The sequence below is a fragment of the Epinephelus fuscoguttatus genome, linkage group LG17, assembly GCF_011397635.1.
Source record: "Epinephelus fuscoguttatus linkage group LG17, E.fuscoguttatus.final_Chr_v1".
Classification (NCBI taxonomy): domain Eukaryota; kingdom Metazoa; phylum Chordata; class Actinopteri; order Perciformes; family Serranidae; genus Epinephelus; species Epinephelus fuscoguttatus.
Genome location: NC_064768.1, coordinates 14,173,609 through 14,195,414, shown reverse-complemented (window position 1 = coordinate 14,195,414; position 21,806 = coordinate 14,173,609). Strand labels below are relative to the sequence as shown.

The 21,806-nt window shown below is 37.1% G+C and overlaps 3 protein-coding genes across 3 annotated transcripts in view; 2 read left to right on the top strand and 1 right to left on the bottom strand.

Moving 5' to 3' along the window:
* The window catches only part of nudcd1 (NudC domain containing 1), a 68,973-nt gene extending 64,751 nt beyond the window's left edge, over positions 1 to 4,222 (bottom strand). Inside the window, exons 1-2 of the mRNA XM_049602492.1 lie at positions 4,032 to 4,222; positions 1,904 to 2,058 (exon numbers count right to left, since the gene is read on the bottom strand). Of these exons, the coding sequence (XP_049458449.1) occupies positions 1,904 to 2,058; positions 4,032 to 4,191 (315 nt within the window). The 5' untranslated portion in view covers positions 4,192 to 4,222. The remainder of the gene's footprint in view (positions 1 to 1,903; positions 2,059 to 4,031) is intronic.
* A 164-nt stretch (positions 4,223 to 4,386) lies between these two features.
* On the top strand, positions 4,387 to 7,120 carry LOC125904689 (transcription and mRNA export factor ENY2-2-like). The gene is made up of 5 exons (XM_049602274.1): positions 4,387 to 4,521; positions 4,632 to 4,702; positions 4,812 to 4,882; positions 4,963 to 5,037; positions 6,850 to 7,120. The coding sequence occupies exons 2-5, from the start codon at positions 4,635 to 4,637 to the stop codon at positions 6,924 to 6,926; spliced, it is 291 nt and encodes a 96-aa protein (XP_049458231.1). The 5' UTR covers positions 4,387 to 4,521; positions 4,632 to 4,634; the 3' UTR covers positions 6,927 to 7,120.
* A 7,403-nt stretch (positions 7,121 to 14,523) lies between these two features.
* LOC125904520 (fibrocystin-L-like) overlaps positions 14,524 to 21,806 on the top strand; it is a 63,565-nt gene continuing 56,282 nt past the window's right edge. Inside the window, exons 1-12 of the mRNA XM_049601980.1 lie at positions 14,524 to 14,589; positions 14,807 to 14,926; positions 15,024 to 15,101; positions 16,736 to 16,880; positions 16,980 to 17,088; positions 17,202 to 17,259; positions 17,346 to 17,439; positions 18,200 to 18,253; positions 18,485 to 18,558; positions 18,670 to 18,712; positions 18,963 to 19,033; positions 19,784 to 19,894. Of these exons, the coding sequence (XP_049457937.1) occupies positions 14,872 to 14,926; positions 15,024 to 15,101; positions 16,736 to 16,880; positions 16,980 to 17,088; positions 17,202 to 17,259; positions 17,346 to 17,439; positions 18,200 to 18,253; positions 18,485 to 18,558; positions 18,670 to 18,712; positions 18,963 to 19,033; positions 19,784 to 19,894 (892 nt within the window). The 5' untranslated portion in view covers positions 14,524 to 14,589; positions 14,807 to 14,871. The remainder of the gene's footprint in view (positions 14,590 to 14,806; positions 14,927 to 15,023; positions 15,102 to 16,735; positions 16,881 to 16,979; positions 17,089 to 17,201; positions 17,260 to 17,345; positions 17,440 to 18,199; positions 18,254 to 18,484; positions 18,559 to 18,669; positions 18,713 to 18,962; positions 19,034 to 19,783; positions 19,895 to 21,806) is intronic.

The window sequence follows — 21,806 nt, the reverse complement described above, 5'->3', positions numbered from 1 at the left end:
CATGCCCACTGATGTCATCACAGTCCGAATTTCAGGTTAAGAAAAACCTGTTCACTTTTTGTTCTAGTTGGGAACCAAAGTTTCCAGTTCTGAACCAATTTCTTTTTGGTCAAAATGCTCAGAACATTTCATAATTAGATGCGGTAACCAATACAGAACCCATTCCGTGTTGGTGGAAAAGGGGTATGGAAGATTATCTTTTATAAAGGTTCTACCAAGAACCAAAAAGGTTTTTCCCATGGGAACAAGCCAAAGAACCCTATTTTTGCACTTCCAGAATCAGAATCAGAAATACATTATTGATCCCCAGAAGGAATTTTCAACTAGTGGTGGAGAAAAGCATCGGAATGGTACAAACTGGATTTGGGTTTCTTCCTTATTGCAAGTTACACAAAAACTGATGAAAATAATTGTTGAATAATGTAAAATGGATGACAAATCTGTTCTCTCTGCTACTAAATTCTTTAAGCAGTCCAGTCATGACTCACAAAGATACAAACAGACACACTTAATAAGAGAAGGCTTTGAACTACAGAAGAACAGAAAGGTCACTGCTTTCATATTGAATGGGGCACTCTAATCCCCTAAGAAAATTCCACGACTAACATCTGATATGAAAACACACAACAAAACATGATGGTATAAGGCCACAAAAAGATACCTTAAACATAAAAGCTGAAAAATATGAAATGTACTCATCCAGGAGAGCCAAAGATACCAGCTGTTGTGTGGCTGCCCACGTGACTTGGATTCACATGCGATTCACGACTCTCAGAGCCTTATTAGTAATAGACAGATATGCCACCACATGAGCATCAATTACTCATTGCGTGAAGTAAAAGTGTCTCAAAAGGACTATGCACCAGCTGCCCTGTTGTTGCCACGGAGCGTGACACTGCGTATTATATCGCTACCCGATGTATGATGCACCTTTGAGATCATTTTCTCCAGCACCTGTGATGTTAATGCCCAGAACATAATGTGAACCGCCTATGTACAATGTGCTGGGCGAAACTTCCCTGCAAATGTACGCAAAAGGAGCTTGTCAGGGACGATAATTATCATGTGATGATTGTAATTAAAATCCCAGCAACACATTTTCATAAAGAGTAATTTTATGATGCCACTGAAAGCCAGAAATACTGTCCCACAGGATCATAGCCTGATGATCATCATTCATGCCAGTTCTGATGTTAAAAACACTGATGTGGCACCAATTATCTCTCATTATATTCAATGATGTCTTCGACATAAAAGAAGTCTCTGCTGAAAAGGTCACTGCGCTGATTTTGCTCCTCGTCTCAGCTTCTTGGTATTGGATGACAAACCTAGATCAGTACCTTAAGTTAATTATGTTATCACTTCTGTGACTAACCACAGACAAACAAGGGTTCATCCAAAACTTTATCTCCTGTGATTATTGACGCGATGGACAAAAGATGGAATAAAAAGTTGTGTTTTTGCCTGAAAATTTAGACTCTCAAACTTCCTCTTTCATTGTTTCTAATTGAGCAAGAGAGCAGCAAGTGAGGGAAATTATAATAAGTCACTTTAATATTGCAGCTTGTAAAAATGTTAATATTGTGGAAATTTTTCAAGGATGATTTTGTCTTGACATCACCTGGCAGAAATGTATCGTGGGCTGATGCCGCTTTTACACAAGTGTTTGGTCACCACCTGCTGGTGTGTCAGTTTCATTAAAGCCTGCCAACAATTCCACTGTCACAACATTATAAGAACAATCACAATTCTTATTCTACATGAAGAGTGAATATAAAGGATTTTGCTTCACAGACATGGGTGGAGGGATACATTGGCAACTAGGTAACAATAGAACAAAAGCTAAAGTTACCAGAACAAGGACTTCCACAAAAAAAAAAAAAAAACAGAATTTAAAGCTTACCAGGGTGACGGTGAGACTGAGCACCCTTCCTTTGCAGTCCAAAAACAAAACACTGTCTTCATACCAAGGATCTAAGTGGAGGTAATTGTACATTCCAAAAGCACGCATATGTTCCAGGGTGTACTGGGTATCCTTCAACTTCACTTCCTCCACCGCTGCAGTAAAGATGGAAAAGCAAAAGGTAAAAAAAGACATAAAAATGAGACAGCACCTGGTCATATGTACATCTTTTGTTTTAATAAGATTTTCTAAAAGCACTGAATGAGTGAGATTACAAAAACTACTGTTACAGATTGACGGGATACAAGAACATTATCATTGATACCTGCCTCCATCTACTTTGATCTCAGTGTCAGTCCAATGGCATCTTTTGGTTAATAGGTAGCAGACTGTAAAATTATTTTTGGTAATTTTTGTGAGTCACTTATTAAGTCATATCAGCAACAGAAAAAGGTTTAAGAACCACTTAATTAACATGAGATAAGGATGGCAGAGAATCTGTTAGTACTTCACTGGGTAGAACACATACAATGAAGGTTGAATCCTTACTGCAGTGGCCCAGATTCCAGTACAGCCTGGGCCCTTTGCTGCATATCAGTCCCTCTTTTAGCCCCTCCTTTTCTGTCTATCTCTCACTATCATAATAAAGCAGAAATGCCCCCAAAAAAATTGATTTCTGGAGTTGTAGCTAATGTGGAAGTAATAACATACCAGCAAATCCCTCCATATCATTATTTAATTTTCTGATTAGATTTTTCTAAGCGTACAATTTCTCTCTAGTCCTCTCTAAATTTATAAAATATCAATTTTATGAGATTTTTTTCTCTATATTTTTAACTTAACTAGTTTTTCTGTGTTTTATATATTGGACGTTTATAACTCTGAGTGAGGTATTATAGACAAGTAAAAGCCATCAGTATTAATCACAGCTAGTCATTCCTACCAAATGCAATTAAAATATTAAATGCTTATTCTCCATATGCCTCTTTCTGAAACTACATCTCACAACCAGTCCCTCTGTTTTCTAATTCTATTTAATAATTGCATATATGCTCTCATTGTAAGTTATTTTTTATGACATGTGTTGAAGCCAAGATAATTTTTCACATTGTGGACAACATAAATTCTTTACTGACAAACACTGCTTGCAGTAGACAGCTAGTTAAACAGCGAGTAGCCTATTTCATGTAATATGCTGCTTCAGAGGCTTTTCTACCCTGACCAGGATACAATACTCTGAAAAAACAAAGAATACTTGCACTCATTTGTAAAGACACTAAACATTATGCAAATATTGTCATTAAGCGGCTCCAGCACTAAAGAATCTGTATCAGACTTAACCTTAAAACAATAATGGTGAAACCTTATTGCTAAGGCACTGCTGAAACTTTAGATTTGTAAATTGACTGAAAGGCTGGGGATAACTTAACCTGCTTTCTCAGTAGCTACCACTTTAGTTTGGTGTGGTGATGCTAGCATTATTAAGCAGGCGTGGAAATGTATGGAAAAATGCTCATGTAATGACAGTGAGTAATAGACTGTCTGTATGTGGAAAAACTGAGAAACACTTGCTTATTTTTCTTGAGACATGTAAAACTGTTCTTGATAGGATTTGTAATTGGATGGACGTTTTCAAAATGTACTTCTTTACACTAAAAGAAAGAAAAGAAATTTGAAGTGTTTTTATTTAAATGTTACCATGCAATGGTTTTACTGGTCCAGCCGACTTGAGATGAAATTAGGCTGAATGTGGCCTCTGAACTAAAATGAGTTTGACACCCCGGACTAAGATAAAACGTTGGAATCATCACTAACGTCACTGTTACTTACGGTGCGCAGTGAATACAAAATAAAAGTATGTTGAACCACACCTCATTTTCTTAAGGAGCCTCTGAACCCACAAGCTTTAGTTACTGGGTCTCAGCTAGGGCAGCTTTAATGCCATTACTACTATTTTGCATAACAAATGGACGTTTTCAATTACACCTGTAAATTAAAATAACTCAGTTAATTACTTATGTTTGCTTACAGCTGTGACTGAAGTGATAAATCAGAGCTTTCTGTGTGGCATCAATGCTAGGCTAGCACAATTGCTAACTGTACTGTAAGATAAGTTAGTTTGTCTCACCAGCATCCAGCTCAACATTGTACGTCGGTATGGCGTCAAGGGATAACCTGTAACTTTCAAAGCTGGGGTCCAGAAGCTCTCTGTTGACCTTCAGGGAATAATTTGACGCAGCCATGTCCTTAAAATGTGCCAGGCGTGCACACAAGTTGTTGTGAAGCATGCAAAAGTCAGCAAGACATGCACTTCCTGTTTTGGAGCACACGGACCCATTTTTCCAGCGGACATGAGCTGCCCGGACGCTCATGGGAGGTTGAGTTCTTGTGTTTTCTCTTAAAGCGTTTCATGTTTTTATTAAGTCATTAAGTCAAAAATGAGCGTTTGTATGAAGCTAAAGTGCGCTATCTGACCAATTTTTTGTTTTAGTGATGCTGTAGTCGGTTCGTACAAATTCGCGGCTGCCAAAGCGGAACCATTAGGCTTTTGACGGTTTCAGACGGCACGGCTGTGTGAAGGAACTGTGTGTACCCCAGCTGATCCATCTCGACAAAAGGTAACGTCTACCCTCTAGCCCGCAAAATAAAATATTTTTGTTGTCACATTCCCCTGAAATCGTTGAATTCAAACCGGAAACTGTTAACATTTGTGTGTGATTTGAGACAGATCATGAGCAAAGACTCCCAGATGAGGGCTGCAATTAACCAGAAGCTGATAGAGATGGGGGAACGGGAGCGGTGAGTCAAGCTTCTGTCTTCACTGAGCTTATTTATGAATGCTTTAGAGACACCAGAGGCTATTTAGACGTCTTAGTAATGTCAGCTAATTGTAAATGTGTGGCCACAGGTTGAAAGAGTTGCTCAGGGCAAAGCTGGTGGAGTGTGGATGGAAGGATCAGCTGAAAGCACACTGCAAAGGTATTGTATGTGTGAGTTTGTCGGTGTCGGTGTAACGGTGCCACCACGAACCAGGATTATTGATGAATTATTTTTTGCAGATGTGATAAAAGAAAAGGGTCTGGAGCATGTCACAGTGGAGGACCTGGTCACAGAAGTCACACCAAAAGGCAGAGGTACAGACCTTCATGTGCAAACACAACAGCAGGGGGTGGAAGAAGTACAGAAATAATAATCACACTGAAGAAGTTGCGCTGTAAATGTGCTTAATCCAGTTTTGTGTATAATCTGCTCAAAAAACACTTGCAGGGTCAGTCAGAGAAAACTTCTGCTCTCACAGACTCAAACTTCATTTAAAACAACAGAACTATATTTTATTTTCAAGTGAAGATCCCAAAGTTTCCAAAGATGCCAACTTCTGATGACATGTGGGAGAAATAATGCTCAAGACATCTAGAATAATTTGTTGGAATTGATGAGATGTGATAAGCTTTAATGATCCCACACAGAGAAATTCGACTGATAAGTAATGGAAGAAAAACAAGAATACTAGCTACAAAACGAATCATTAACAAATAATAAAGGGTGTAAATACAATAGTAAACTCAGAAATATGAGATATTTCCATGTGATAATATAGTAAAGCCATAAGAGATATGTAGTCTTTGCTTTGAGCATTTAATTCATATTCATATATATTCATATTGATATGGCTTTCATGAAGAGCTGAAATAAGCTATGTGATACTGTGGGACAGACAGATTTCTCTAAACTCAAACGCCCAGTGTGTAGGATTTAGGGGATTCTACTGGCAGAAATAGAATATGATATCCATAACTTTGTTTTCATCAGTTTACAATCACCTGAGACAAAGCATTACTGTGTTTTTGTTATTTTTAAAGCAGCTGTTTGTACTTTTACTTTATTTGAGTATTTAAATCTCATGCCACTTTCTACTTCTACTGCTCTACACTTCAGAGGGAAATATTTTACTTTTTATGCCACTATAATTACTTGATAACTTTAGTTACAAAATTAAAATTTTTGATTTTTCTTTCAGACAATGTAAAAGTGCGGTTTTCATGCAAAAACATTACATGGTTCCAGCTTCTTAAATATTTAGACTCGCTGCTTTCCTTTTTTTAATATTTAATTGCTAAAAACATTTCTTCTTTTTGAACTTCTACCTTTTAAACATAAATACATTTTCCTGTTTTTACTTACATATTTTTAATTAAGTAACATTTTTAATGCCAGACTTTTACCAGTAACAAAGTTTTTTTACTGTGGTATTAGTACTTTTATTTAAGTATCTGAATATTTCCTCCACCACTGTTTTTATCTACATAAAAAACAGGAGGTTTTAAGAGCTTCAAAGGTAGTGACAATGCTGTTTAACCACTATTTATTCATACTCTTTATTTAAAAAGATGTGAAACAGTAAATAAATAAATAATGTCTTCTCTCCTCCTTAAATGCAAATGGCCACATGTGGCAGGTGTGCATCTCTCATGTTGCTGAACAGAAGATTCTTACTCAGTGAAAGTTGATTAGCACAGTGCACTTCATCATTAAGTGCTTATGTAAAATAAAGTATGATTTTACAGAAGTTGCTGAAAGAATAATGTCTTACACAACATGCCAGTGTCTTTCAATAAGAGCTTCAAGGACACAGATGCTACACTGTAAACATATACAGGGAATGGCTGACCTGTGTTTTTACAAAAGATAGTGTTATGTATTAGTTCAGTTCAGACTATAGTATTCTATGGTACATTTAGAAGCTGTAATATGAGGTGCTGTTGTTTTGTACTGGTGCTCTTAATAGTGCGTCTTCCTGGTTTACAGGTAACTGCCTTACAACATAATGCAATCCACTACAACAACATCATACACAGTGTCAACACTTTCTGATAATTCTAAGTGTAAAGATAATAGTGTGTATCGCTGTCACCTGACATGTCAAAACTTTTCTCTCTCCTGTGCAGCACTCGTACCAGACAGTGTGAAGAAAGAGCTCCTGCAGAGAATCAGAGCTTTTCTAGCTCAACATGCCACCTTGTGAATGAGGGGATTCCTGTCTAGACATTTTTTTACTCACTGTAGATCCAAAATTAAAACCCAAACTAATGTTTGTTCTCATCGTGAGCAATGCTGAAGTGTTATTTTTATTTTGTATTGTGTGTTTTCATATTGATTTTAGTTTGTTATGCAGCAGTTTTGGAAGAAAAAAAAATAAAGTTGTGCCTATTTTGGTCACTGGGAGTCCTGACTTTTTCTTTGATACTGCTGAAGACATGTTTGACATGTCTTTCAACTCTTGTTCAAACCAGTTAAATGCAGATTTTTTTGGTTGCCATCATTTTTTCCCCGACAGACAGCATGATGAGTGATCTTTTTTTTTTTTTTTTTAAAGACTGTACATGGTATGACAGAAATACCCTTGTCTTTGTCTTATACATGGCTTTAGGGCTCTTCAGGTGGTTACAAAAGAAGACAAAGACATTTGACATTGTTTCAATGTCCTTAAAGAGTCCTTAATTATTGCATCATTTAGTTAATTTACTAATAACTTGTGCATTTAATTTAGTCTGTACATATACTGTATGTATTTCTAAATTTGTAGTTTGTTAAATTTGAAAATCATTTAGTGTGTACTTAGGGGTGGACCTTCCTATAGGCCACTAGGCTGCTGCCTAGGGCATTAGCCAGCGGGGGCTCCAAAATTAACCCTCCACCCCCTCCATAAAGAGCATAGAGTAAGGGAAGATGAAAAGGCAAAAGCCACCCAGGGTGCAGTACAAAACGAAAATGGAGGTGAAATTTGCACATACCCTATTCTTGTATTGTTTGTTTTTTATTATCATTATTGTTTGTCAGCAAAGTTGTTTTTTGCCCTATGTGCCTTGTTTGTAAAAAAAAAAAAAAAAAAAAAGGTAATACAATACAATACGGGTTTGTTTTGTTTTGTTTTGTTTTGTTTTTTGTTTTTTTTTTGAGGTGGCATGGTGGTGCAGTGGTTTGCACTCTTGCCTCACAGCCAGAGGGTTCTGAGTTCAAATCCACTGGCTGACCAGGGCCCTTCAGTGTGTAGCTTGTATGTTCTCCCTGTGTCATTGTGGGTTGTGGGTTCTCTCCAGGTTTTCTGGCTTCCTCCCACAGTCCAGAGACATGTAGGTCAGGTTAACTGGTTAACTGGTGACTCTAAATTGTCCATAAACGTGAATGGTTACGTCAGCCCTGTGAGGGGATGGAAGGGTGGCCTGCCTCGTGCACCAAATGTGCTCAGTTTGGCACTGTGTGTACTTTTACTTTCCTTAGGTTTTTACTGAAGATGATAAAATCTTGGTGTGGTTGAACATATCTCAGATATGAGCTCATGCTGATGCAGTTACGTCATTTATTTTACAGGAATTGTTTTTTCTTTAGTATTACTCAAGGGAAGTTGAGCAAGATGAACTGGCGCTCACTGTCAACCTGATTAACAACATATCTTCTCCTGTTCCCCTTTTCACACTTTTCACACTTCATGGAAAGAACTCATCAGCTGAGCGTGCAGTCCTGAGATAATACTGACAGTGACAAGGGTATTGACACTTTTAGACTGTTCTAAGTTTGCCGCGAGGGCAGTCTGAGAGCTTGTGTTTTGATGGTGTGCATTCAGTAAGTCCCTGTGTGTGGTTGTTGTATGATAGCTGTCAGTGCCTGGTTTTGCCAACACACACCCAAAACACTGAATTTTTACCGGTAAGCTGTGGTTTCCCAAGAGTTTTATCCCTCACACCCACACTACTTTCACCTCTTAGCAAACTCATATTCACTTGATAGCTATAATGAAAACACAAGTTTCCACAGTATTTGTCTGCAATTTTTAAATCCAGCAGTTTAATGTTTTGGGAAATACAATTATTAGCTTTATTGTTGACAGATGAGAAGCACAAAACTCTTTCTGTGTAACACGTTACAGTATATCTTCTTCATTTAATCGGTTCAAACCTCAAAATCTTGTGCATACCCGTAGTAATTAGTGTATTTTTCAATATTTCATTTTACTACATGTCAATAATTATGCAATGATAGAGATTGCTTTTTGCATTTTTAGGCTGCTTATTAAGCCTATACTCTAAAGCAAGTGTGACAACAAGTGTTTGTCTTTTTTTGTTTTGACATTTTATCAACAAAACAGCCGACTGAAAAACAACAATATTGTTCAAAATGACTTCTTTTGAAAGAAGACAATGAAAAGTATTGGATAAAATAGACTTTTAAAGAACAATCACTTGTTTTTCTTGTATACTGAAACATCTAGTTGTCTGAGAGGCTTAAGGCAAACCCAAAATAAACATCGAAAGATTTTCTCACATACCGTTAATGTCTTATCACTTGTCTTGCAATGGGATTTTGGTACTTTGGACCAAAACTTGTGTCCAGTAATTTCAACCAGAATCATTTAATGGTGTTTATAATTCCTCCGCAATTTGAGTCTCAACTTAATATTTGACCATGAACATGTAATCTAACACCTTCAGTGGAATAATAAAGGATGTGGCTTTAAATCTGCACCACAACTTCCCCAGAATCCTTCCTGAGCTAACAGGCTCGCTGTTTGTCCTGTGATACTTGCTCATGTAGTTCTGTTGGTGTATCTCATCTCATGTGACCGAGATGATCTCATGTGTAGTGAGCACTGCGCAGTAATTGTTCATCAACATGACTTGTCTCTGCCAAAGTCACTATAACCCTGTCTCACTAATTCAAAGTTATTTCCCAAATCTGAATCTGAACTGTAGAAACCAGAATATGCTGTCAAAGTATAGCAGCTCCTTTCCTTCTCTAATCCCATATGTTAGTGGTTGAAGTATCCTCCATTGAATTATGACTTTCCTAATACAGGTCTGAAATTCATAAGCTTTACAGTGCTGCAACTCCTTTAAAATGTTGTATCTTACTTGATTTTACACAGTGAGGTTTACTCTTGAGAAGACATTCTGGGGTAATCTGAAGGACCCGTTATTTCAGTTAATTGGTGTATGCTGGTGAGTCTGTGCCCACTAGGAATTATAGGCTCTGGTTGTTATTGATGTCAGAAGGCCTAAGGTGACACAATAAGAAATATTATATGAGATTTTGATTAATGGGATCTTAAATCACCACCACTTTTAAATGAAAATTGTTAAATCAGTTGATCCTTGTTTTAATTTTAAATGTCCCTTTATATTGAATTGCCTTGTCTGTTTTATGCATATTATGTCAGTTTTCATGTGAAGCACTCCTTATAATGCCTTTGTTGTAAAGCATTTTGGGCTGCATTTCTTACATGAAAGGTGCTAAGTATAGCATAGGTTGTTTTTCATTGTCATTGTCTCCTCCTCCTCTTGTAAAACAACACGTTTGATGGTTTAAGATAAAAATGACAACAAAAGAAAGTGACATAACAACCATTATCTTCTTGACATAACTGGTTGTGGGTCTCTGCTGTTTTTCTCATGGACATTCTGTAAGAATGCACAACATCTTTTCAGGCAATCGGCTTTTCCAGCCCAGAGGCACCTGTGAGCAACTGTGATGTGAGTTAAACATCTACCACACACCACCGTCCTCTATGTCAACACGGACCATTTAAATAGAACAAATTAAGTCGCACACCCCCATTTAAGATTTAAGATAAGATTTTGCTTCAGCAAACTCCATCTGAAAAGATTTTGGTTGTTAGGTATGATTACAACAATAATTCTATAGTTGTTAAGGGGATAACTGTGGAGGAAGTGAAACCTATGATCAGAATAGTCACTATTACTTCTACTTACTCACATTGGACTCACTTCTATGGTAACTTGAATGGTAAAAAAAATAACTATTCCCCTTATTTCTCCCTGGAACTCCCTCAAGGACCCCTGAGGGTCCCTGGACCTCAGTTAAGAACCATTCTTCAATGTAATAATTTATCAGTAAATAAAACTGTAGTCAATAAACCCTTATCTAGCATGTATAACATATTTGATGGACCTAGGCAGCCTGTAAACAGTAGCACGGCAAAGCTACAGACCTACAAACTAATAGGCCATCTTGACTGAAGACATTCTGACACATCACAGTTCAAAAAGCATAGGGTAAATAAATGAAGCGTAGCCAAAGTTCAGTCAGGAAGACTCTCATATGCTCTCATTTCATTCAGAAATCTCTCTGCCTCTACTCTATCAGCTGACTATGGTCCTCACTCTAAATTAATCCAACCACGTTTGCCACGGTCTCCTTAAGCCAATCCTATAGGTGCTGTCAAGTTTAAAACCCTTCATTTCTCTGCTGCTGTCTGTTGTCATTTCATCATGAGCAGATGCAACCCTCCTCCACCCACCCCATTCACCTCCAGTATTCAGCACATCCACTGCTCTGTCCTGCTCCTCATCCCATCATCCTCATCTTTCAGCCATTCCTCTCTTCACCTCCACCACCAGTGTCTAGACTCCATCGGGGGAATATTCCCAAATTAACCACGGCATCTCTACCCCTAAATATACACATCACGATGGGCTCTAATTGCAAAGAACTTGTCACTTTTCATTTTTATTGTGCACTATGTAATAAGTTATTAGTCACTCTTAAAAAAGTCTCTCCTGATTGAACCAAATTAATATTAGCTAAGTTTAGGTGGCATGGTGCAGAGGTTAGCACTGTTGCCTCACAGCAAGAGGGCTCTGGGTTTGAATCTGTCAGCTGGCAGGGGCCCCTCTGTGTTTCTAAACACCAGTTTATTCTCACCATGATAATTTAAAACATCTGCTTTGATAAAGGCCTATTTTTACCAATTATATTGTCAGCTGAGATGCAGACCCTATGTAACTATGCTGTCTGTTTCATGCCTTGAAAATAACTATTGTATTTATAAGCTCAGAAGGAAAAGGTGGTTTGGTGTAGTTTGAATATGAAAATGTACAAAATATGATTATGTTTTTGACTGAATAAAAAAGAGAAGCATCAATTTTTTCTTGTGTGACAACATTCCCCTGTCTCCCAGTGCTGACATATTCAGACATGAACACCTCTTACTCAATCCAAATCCTTCTGTCATAACACATTTAACATATTTGAAATAATACACTGTAGGGTACAACACTGTATTTAGATTAAAGGATCCAAGAATTCAGAGGTTTTATGTATCACATACGTGTAGTGAATACAATGTTGTATAAAGCTGTGCAATACTTTTTTATCACATCACTTTTCAAAGACCTTAACAGTAATGTCTCACCACCACTTGAGGTTGCTATAGTTGCAAAGTTGTCCTCCCTCTGTGTCAGCAAATCAGATTTCTGTCTCTGATGTCATTTTTTATGAACTATAGTCCTGCCTGACAATGCATCAAACACAAAAAGTTGATATTTGCTTAATAAATGTAAAGCCATTCAAAACTCCTAGCTCTTCACAGCTGTTATAAGAAAGAACAAGAGTCCACTGCCCCTTCAGCATCTCAGGGAGCCTGTAATGATCATTATGCACCAGGAAAAACAAATGGTTAGTTGGTTGAAAACCTCAAGACAATGTTTCCCTAATTGCATTTTGGGGAGGTCAGGGTTTATAAATACAGGAAATGATGTAACTCTTCCTTATTCTCAGTACAAGTGTTGAAGGAAATGAGGATATAAGTGATAAGAGCACAGACAAGACAATGACAAAGACCAGCTGTGATGACTAACACTGTGGTTACTGTAATAGTCTGATTTCTGTCTGTACAGCATGTCATGATTAACTAATAATACACTGCTACTTTGTATGTTATGAAAGGTCAGAGATTTCCTGTCTTTGGTTTGGTGTGCTTGGTGGTTGTTACAACATTTGGTGTTGAAATTACACATAGACACACCTGAGCTGCAGAGTGCTGTAATTCAGTTTATTGACACAATAGTCCACCTACATACAGCACATGTCAGATATCATTTATATAATTTATGCAGCCATAATGTGGTTGATTTTACCATTAAAACATCTATAAAAATCATATGGTATGTTGCACAATTCAAAAGCTTTGTATGTGTACATAAAGGTTGTGGACAAAATATCAGGAAAACCCAGCCAATATTATACACTGAAATAAAAAGTTTAAAAAAAAAAAAAAAAAAAAAAACTGCACAAAAAAACATAACACTGGGTTTTATGTATGCCTGTATTTCTTTTTGTCCAAACTCTGTAATGCTCAGAATTTTAAGTGATGTAAGCTCAGAAAACATGGCCGCCTACTGTCATGACCTCTCTGGTAGTGATGTAATAGGCCAACGGTACCTCCTCTTGCTTCTTGTGTAGATTGCCTCCATGGGCCTCTGCTGCTAATGCATTCCCATACATAGCATGCACTCAGGTTTTCTTTAACCCATACACTTTAAATGATTTAGGCTTTTGTCTTGATCCTTTTAGTTTTGTCTGATATGTCAGTTTTATACTCCACTGCTAAAGAAACTTTACCACCTTTTAAATGTTTGTTTTCACAACTGAAATAACAGAATAAACTTAAACTTGAATTTGAAACTAGAGACCTCCTACCATTTTAACAATCTGACAAATGTGCCTCAATAATGGACATTTAAAACATCGAGCTGTAATTTATTTGCTGTCAGTAGTGCCATGTGTTTATGTTATTTTGTCCACCCCTTAAACCATGTTTGTCTGTTTTGTCTTGTCACGAATATGTCCACCAGTGGCATTGGACCTGGGCGTCTGAGGCTTCAGCCCTAAATATATATATATTTACATTTAGAGATGTAGAGGAGTAGAATAAAGTAGCATAAAATGGAAATACTCAAGTACAAGTATATCAAAATGCTTTACATTTTAATGATAGCAGTTGCAAAGTATTTTGTTTCTACTCAATACTAATTACTAACAACTACTACTAATATTTTTAACGTCACAATTCATAACGAAATACGTTTAATACCGTAAGATGTTAGCGTGCATAAATAAACCATAAAAACAGAGCTTGGTCATAAATGAAATTCCCAGGGAACATCCCATGGACCCCCCTACAGAGTTCCAGGTGAAGCCCCCAATGTCCTAAATCCTATTAACGCCCCTGTTGTCCACTTTCACAAAGACAACAACCAACACTGTGTTTATGTTTTGTAAATGTCACGTTTCTTACGATAAATGGTAGGTTGGACACAATAACTTGAAAACCAGTTTACTACAATCAAACAGCCCTGCAGTTAAACTGGTTTGCAGCACATGTACAGGTGTACAGTGGAAAGGTGGATGTTTTTTTTCCAGTGATTTATCTGTTTCAGTGTTCGGTTTTTTTCCAGTCACTTTGACCAGCAAAACATGGATGACTGACAGACTTCTGACCAATCTATTTTGGGCTTTTTATAGTTCCCCTACTTCCTCTTTACTCCCATCAAAGCCATGATTTAGATTCCCTTTCATCAAGCGTGCTACTCATCGTATTTTTTGACCCAGCTGTCTTCCCTTATAGCTAATGAACAAATCTGGTTCGGTTAGATTTCTGCTACAGATCCAGACTGTGGCGACGGTGGTGACGCTAGTGATGGTGGTGGACGATAACATGGCATTAGAATGGGTTGATCACACCAGTCTCCTCCCAGTTTCAGGTGACGGGCGGAGCACTGAACAGCTTCATAAAGAGCCAGTGCGCTGTGCAGAGTGAAGGAAAAGGCAGTGTGTCTCTTGATCTCTGTGGACCATTGATACATCCAACAAATAAACGTCGTTTTCATCAGGTGGGTTTTATTCATTTTATATCACGTTTTGATTTTGAAACATCAATATTTTAAACATTTCTTTTGATGGTTACATATTTAGTGGCATGTATTTAATCATTCAGTTTAATGGCTATAGCTGTTATCCATGAAGGGATTTGCGTCATTCTGTGACAGGCAGTATAAAGGCTACTAAAGAAGTACTTCTGGTGTTAAATGTTTGACCGTTTCCCATCAGCTAACGTTAGGTTACACCATCAGACTGCAGGTGAAGCAGCAGGGAAATCTGGGAAAACCTCCAGGATGGAGTCCCCGAAGAAGCTGGCGGCTCTCCTCCTCGCATTCTGGAGCTGCTGCAGTGAGTAACTACTTACAAAGTAGCCTATAGTAATATAAAATCTGCATTTTTTCCTAATGGAATTCCTCGTGGATGTATGTTGCTGTGTTTATTTCAGGTGCTCAACGAGTTTCCTACATAACTCCACATATTGGCAGCGCCAATGGAGCAACACAAGTTGTCATTGATGGAGAGGGTAAGAGATTTATTCTTTAGACAAAACAGGTTACAGTGTTCACAGGTTTGTTAATGGTAAGGGACTGTTCTTTACTCATCAGACAAGATGGATGGCTGTGGTATAATTTAGTATTTTATTTTGGGTTAGAATGAATAGATTCCTACAAAAAAAAGGCAATTCCTGCAAAAAAAAAAAAAAGGCAAACTTCTCCCATGTGCGACTTATAGGGTTGGGCAATGTAACAAGATATTGTTACTAGATTTTGAATATTATAATATCATAAGTGTTGTCTTTTCGTGTTTTTAAAGGCTGCATTGCAATAAAGAGATGTTATTTTCTGAAATTACCAGACTGTTTCAGCTGTTCTATTGTTTGGCTTTTACCCACTTAGTCATTATATCCAGATTACCATAGGTGTAGATTTTGGGGGGTGCAGGGGACATATTCCCCTCAATACTTAGAACATGTGCATCTGTCCAATGTATTGTCATCGAACGGTTCCTATGATATCCTACGAATATGCGCCCCACAAATGATGTTACGTCTTAAACATAAAGTAAAGGAGGTTAAGTTTAGGCAAGTAATGTTACTGTGGTTAGGTTTAGGGAAAGAAACATGGTGAAGACGTACCTTAAAATGACTCAAAGTTCACTTAAAGTTCACACAGTTCCAAACACGCATCTCCTGGGTAAAGTCTTAGGGGTAAGTCCACGGTTTAGTGACCCTTCCACCTCCAACCCGCCTCATTACAAGACTGCTTGGGCCGCTTCTTTATTTGCTCCCGTCAGTGTATTGGTCACATGATTGCAAACTTCCAAAATATGTGGTTTATTCACGAATTGCTGGCCCATGCTTACGTGGGAGATGTACATCTTTGCATGCATCCACTTTTCTTAGGAAAACATCAGAACAGTTTGTGTGAACAGCCTGATTTGTCGCCCCCCAATAAAAACATGAAAATAGCAAAAGCCTTTTATAAGACATTTTCACCATAAACTGAAGCAGAAAATGAATTAATGTTTGCAGAAAAATTCACCAGAAAGCAGGTAATGAAGTGTTTGATGCTCAAAATTTCCAATGGGAGGACCTCAAACCAAACTTTTAATATGATGATTATTTATCAAAGATCTGATTGTGTACATTGTGTACCGCACATACTGGACTTTGCTGCTGCTGCTGTTAATGCTTGTACTCTCATCAGTTGTGCTTTTACATATATATTTTTTATACTTAAAATTGCTTATATTTTGTAGTTATATTGTTTACATTTTATTAATGACCGTTTATAATCTCTCACATTTGTGCCTTATTCTATATGCAAATATGTGTGTTTTTTTTTCTTTTTCTTTTTTTTTAATGCACCATTTTAGGATGACACGTTTGCATTTCTGTTATGCTTGCATAATGAAAATAAAGTTTTTAAATCTTTTGTAAATATTTTCTGAAAGCACCAACAGTCTACAAGATCATTGCAATATCAATGCGAAGGGATTAGGTCAAAAATATCAGAATATTGTCTACGTATACCCCAGCCTTGTGGGACTTAACTTCACCAGTTGTCATGATGCTAAACAAAATCCTCCAGGACTTTTTAGTCTGTATGTATACTTCCTTTATCCAGCAAAAACATTTTGCATTTATTCTTTTTTCAGGTTTTGCCCAGGAGAACCAGTTCCAGCTCAATCCAGCAGACGACACTTTTGGCAACCGTGTGACCTTTGTGTCAGATACCAGGACAATCCCTTGTGATGTGGAGAGAGACTCAACACATGGCAACCGGATCACATGTTACACCAGGTAGCCTTACAGGCCAAGGGGACCCTTATTTAAGTAAACACATTTTTAAGTCACTTCATGCGTATATCTATCTGAAATGATTCATTTTGTCCATCACAGACCCATGCCGAATGATCACTATATGGTCCGTGTCAGTGTGGACGGTGTTCCCATCCCTAACAGCAATTTGTGCAATGGTGTGCCCAATTCAGGCAGCTGCAGCTTCTATGTAAGTTTGCAGCTCAAGCATCACAGATACCTTCACTTAAAAATCAATTCATCCTGCAGTCAAATCTGGATTTTTTTTTTTTTTTAACCATTCCTATTTATAACTTTTCTCAGACTGTGTGGTATCGCACGCCTACTATCACCAAGCTGAGTCCACTCAGTGGTCCCCCAGGTACATATCTTTATATCTATAGCGTGCAGTTCATTTACAGAGTCCATTTTCAGCTGTATATTTAACCCACCTCAAAATCACTACAGGCACCGTGGTGACAGTGCGAGGACGGATCTACACTAATGTGTATGGAAGCAACACTGAGAAGAGCTCCAATGGCCGCAATGTCAGATTTCTGAGGTATTAATAAAATAAAACAAATAACTTAAAATGTTCATATTACTGTAAAGCAGGGATACTCAACTTGCTTTGCCCTGGGGCCACTTGTGCAAAATGACAGGAGGCCGGGTCAGTTAATAGCATTATTAATATTACCAGTATAATAAATGAATCTCCTGTTTTCATCCTTTCAGTGTTTGCTGTCCTCACTCATCTTAGCCAGAAATGCTGAATTGGAGGCTTTAAAACAGGGATACACAAACCAATGGGTGATGGTCGCCCATCATTTTACAGTTTTTTTCACTCAGGCACTATATTTATATTTATATTATTTATATTCAGAGTAAAAAAAAAATCCTAGTGTGAATCAGTCGGTTGTCACTGTAAAATAGAAAATGGCCAGCAGGCCACCTGGCACCCAATTGCAGGCCAGATTTGGTCCAAGAGCCATAAATTGCTTATCACTGCTATAAAATATCTAATCTCATCCAAGCATTAAAATATTTATTTTATTAAATAAGTGACATGTCTAGCTGCTGACTGTATGACGCCGGTATAGTGTCAATATCCTACTAAAGAAGGCTGACTGACCCAACAGTTGAAGTGATCTCACTGACATTTATTCATTTGTTTTAAGATAATGTAAGACTGGGAGTTGCAGAAGAGGTTTATTTGCTTACTCATCAACTACCAGTGTCTTTAAATATTAAAATATACTGTTTGGATACAAACTCTGTCTTGTAATTGATCAGTGAATATGATCTTTTTTTTTATATTGCAGAGCCTACATGGGAGGGATGCCATGCGAGCTGCTCCAACCGAATTCAGATGAACTGTAAGTAATTTGTCTAATTGTAGATTACATTTAAATAAAATAACAGTAAAAACACAACAAAATGCACCACACTTTAGACATTAAATATATGAATTCAAGTTTAGATTTATCTCACAACTTCACTTGCAGGGAAATATTTTGTGTGAAGTTGTGTTTAAAAGAAAAATACTTAAATAAATACTTTTATAAATTTAGATTACAGTATTAAATGTTTTCAAATATTTTCCATAGATATCACCTACGACTGGACTCTGAAACTTCTGTTTATGGAGAAGTGAGCTGCAAAATAACGGGGACGTACATTGGTAAGTTGTTTTTGTTCATTATTACAGCTGCTCTAAATATACAATTAAAAAAAAGGTCAATTTTGAAACTGTACAACCTGTCCTTTAATAATTATGTTTTGTTTCCAACAGGGCATCAAAACATAACTTTCATTCATGATGCTGATTATGGAAGGTAAACCACAGTTAAATCATTAGTCTTAATGTTAACTCTAATTTCTGTATGCCTTTACATTTGAACTTAAGTCTAAAGTTTTAATATGACATTTATAATTTTATTGTTCTCTGAGCACTGTGTGAAAAATGCATAGATATTGAGAAAGAGACAGCTGCTGAAGATTTCCTCTTGGTGACAAATTGTTTCAATAAACAACAATGTTATTATATAAACAACTGTAATAATATGATTTTTTTTTAATCCTTAGGAGTTTACCAGAACAAAACCTGTACATGGTTTCAGCTTTGAACAAGTTCTCCATGTTTCAGACCCATGCAGGTACGGGACAGGGGACAGGGACAGGAATACATTTGTTCCAGTCCAGTCTCATAGAAATACATGACGTGACATAGACACAAAATCTTAGCAGCGCATTGCATAGTTGTCTGCATGAAATGTGTTAAATTATGCGTTGGCATGAAAACAATGCCAATGCAAAGTCAGAGAGGTCCTCAGCGCTGTTATATTTTATGTATGTGATGCAGGAGGTTTTCTACCTGAAGGTTATTGTAAAAACATTGTGACAGGGTCGGCATATTCTAAGGTAACGAAAACACAATTATTTTCAGGTGCTTATAAACCAGTGAAAACTGTTAAATACTATTTCTGCCAACAGATGCCCCTTAATACTACACACTGGACCTTTAACCAAGTATTTTATGTTCACTAAACCTAGCCAAACTGCAGTTGTTTCACAACGAAGCTGCAACAGTTTGTAATAGACTTTGCATTAGTATGATTTGTGTGTTGCCAGCATATAATTTTAACACATTTCGTGCCCAATTCAATTCAATTTTATTTATAAAGCCCAATATCACAAATCACAATTTGCCTCAGAGGGCTTTACAGCATACGACATCCCTCTGTCTTTTGAACCCTCACAGCGGAAAAAAAAAACTGCTGCATAATGCATTGTTAAGAGGTCGTTCACGTATTTCTGTGAGACTGTGTTGTTGGTTCATCATAAAGTACTTTATCTGTAGTATTTATTCTTATTACAGTGAAGTGTTTATTATGTCTCTGGTTTAGAGGTGACAGGAGTCTCCCCATCCACGGGCAGTGTCATGGGTGGAACCCTGTTGACGATCCACGGTCGCTATTTCGACGAAACTGATCACCCAGCACGTGTTCTTATTGCAGGTAACCAGAATGGAAACTTTCCACTCACCAGCTGAAGCCAGTTTCCAACTCCGTGACAACTTTTCTGATATATTCACACAGTACAGAGAGCTCAAAGAGCATGAATGGACGAATGTGACGCATTTCCACAAAACAAAACCTAACCCATTGTTGGGGCCTAAAGGCGTGCAATGGTGATAATCCTCTTTAACACAAACAGAAGCTGTGCACGCTTCGACAACAAACAAATTGAAAAAAAAAAAACAGAGTTGTCGCACGACAGACAGGCAAGAATCTTTTTAAGCTGAGAGACACAAAAGACCATGACAAGTGAGCTGTTACATTCTTACATCAGATGTCATGCATCATTTAATGTTGTTGACTTAAAATAAAAGAACATGTTTGACAGGAAAGGAATGAATCGGCGCTTTTCGACACAATCGTACAATCTGGCATGTAATCACATTTTCATTTTATTTTATTTTATTTTATTTTATTTATTTATTTGTTTATTTTTGAAAATGGGACAGAACATTTTAATGAACATTAACAATGTAAATATGTAAGAGATTGTAGCCAAGTGGCTAATTTCCATCCCTTGTCCCATTGGCAGGTAGGTGTTCAGGGAGAGAAAGAGAAGAGAGAAAGGGAAGGACATCAAAGCAAGTAGAAGTATAACAGAGGAGAATAAGGCATGGCATAGCAACAAGAAGACATGATAATGACAGTGCTGACAGTGTAGCTGAGCTGGGGACAACATTATATAGTTAATGAAATTCTATTGCGCCCGTACAGTTTTAAAGTGCATGTGCATTCATATTAGGAAGTCCATAAAAAATCCACAAAATATCATATCAGAAGGTCCATATAAAGTGGCAATTGTGCATGCAAGTACTGGATTATTATTGCAAAAATGCCCGGTAAAGTGTAAAATGCTGTAACTGACTCTCCATAATAAAGTGCTTGAAGTGCTTGAATGTCCGGTAAAGTGCAAGATGCTATTGCTGGCTGTCCAAGATAAAGTGCTTGAAGTGTTTGATTTTGAAATGCTTGATTGCCCATGATAAAGTGATAGATTGCATTTCATTCTTAAAGTAAGACAGAAAAGGACAAGAGTCATATACTATAGATGGTTACATAACAATGGTTGTACAACAGATAACAAGCATACAATTCACATTGTAAAAATGGCACTAGATATTAATATAACCAGATACAGAACCCAGAGATACAATTTCAAGTGGCAGTGCACAAGTCCAAAAATTAAGTATGCCTATTCATGTAACTGACCTAATCAGATTTTTCAGACCTTCATGTCCTCAAAAAAATGTTTTAAAGTTAGAAATCTTAAAAACATCCAACAATGGTTCCAAATTTTGATCATCTGTACAGCAGACTATTTAGGTTTTTTAAGAAATTCTATGAAAATTTGACACACAAAGGGACAGTTCAGATTTTTTAAATGGGGTTTGAATGTGTTAGTTTGTTTTAATTATTGCGTGACTTTAGTGAAACTGAACTACCCCTTTAAAACACTCAAGTCACACAACAGTTAAAACAAACTCTTGCATATGGCCTCACTTGAAAAAATCCAAACTGTCCCCATTCATGGTTGTGATCAAAGAGGGATTTTTTTATTTTATTTTATTTTATTTTATTTTATTTTTTGAAGCCCAGAGAAGCAAAATTATGTATTTACTTAGTAGAATGGAGGCAAAGATTAATTTGTGTGGCAAACATTTTATTCTGGCTCCTCTCCTGTCAAGGATCTCTTAACCCCCAGGTTGGAAACCACTGATATAGGCCTAATATAAAATAGAACACTAACAACCAAACATGTAACGACAAAATATTATGAAACAAAATATCACAAATAAATTGATAAAATATGGACATTGCAATAACTAGAGGTAATGGAACAACGCAACACGCA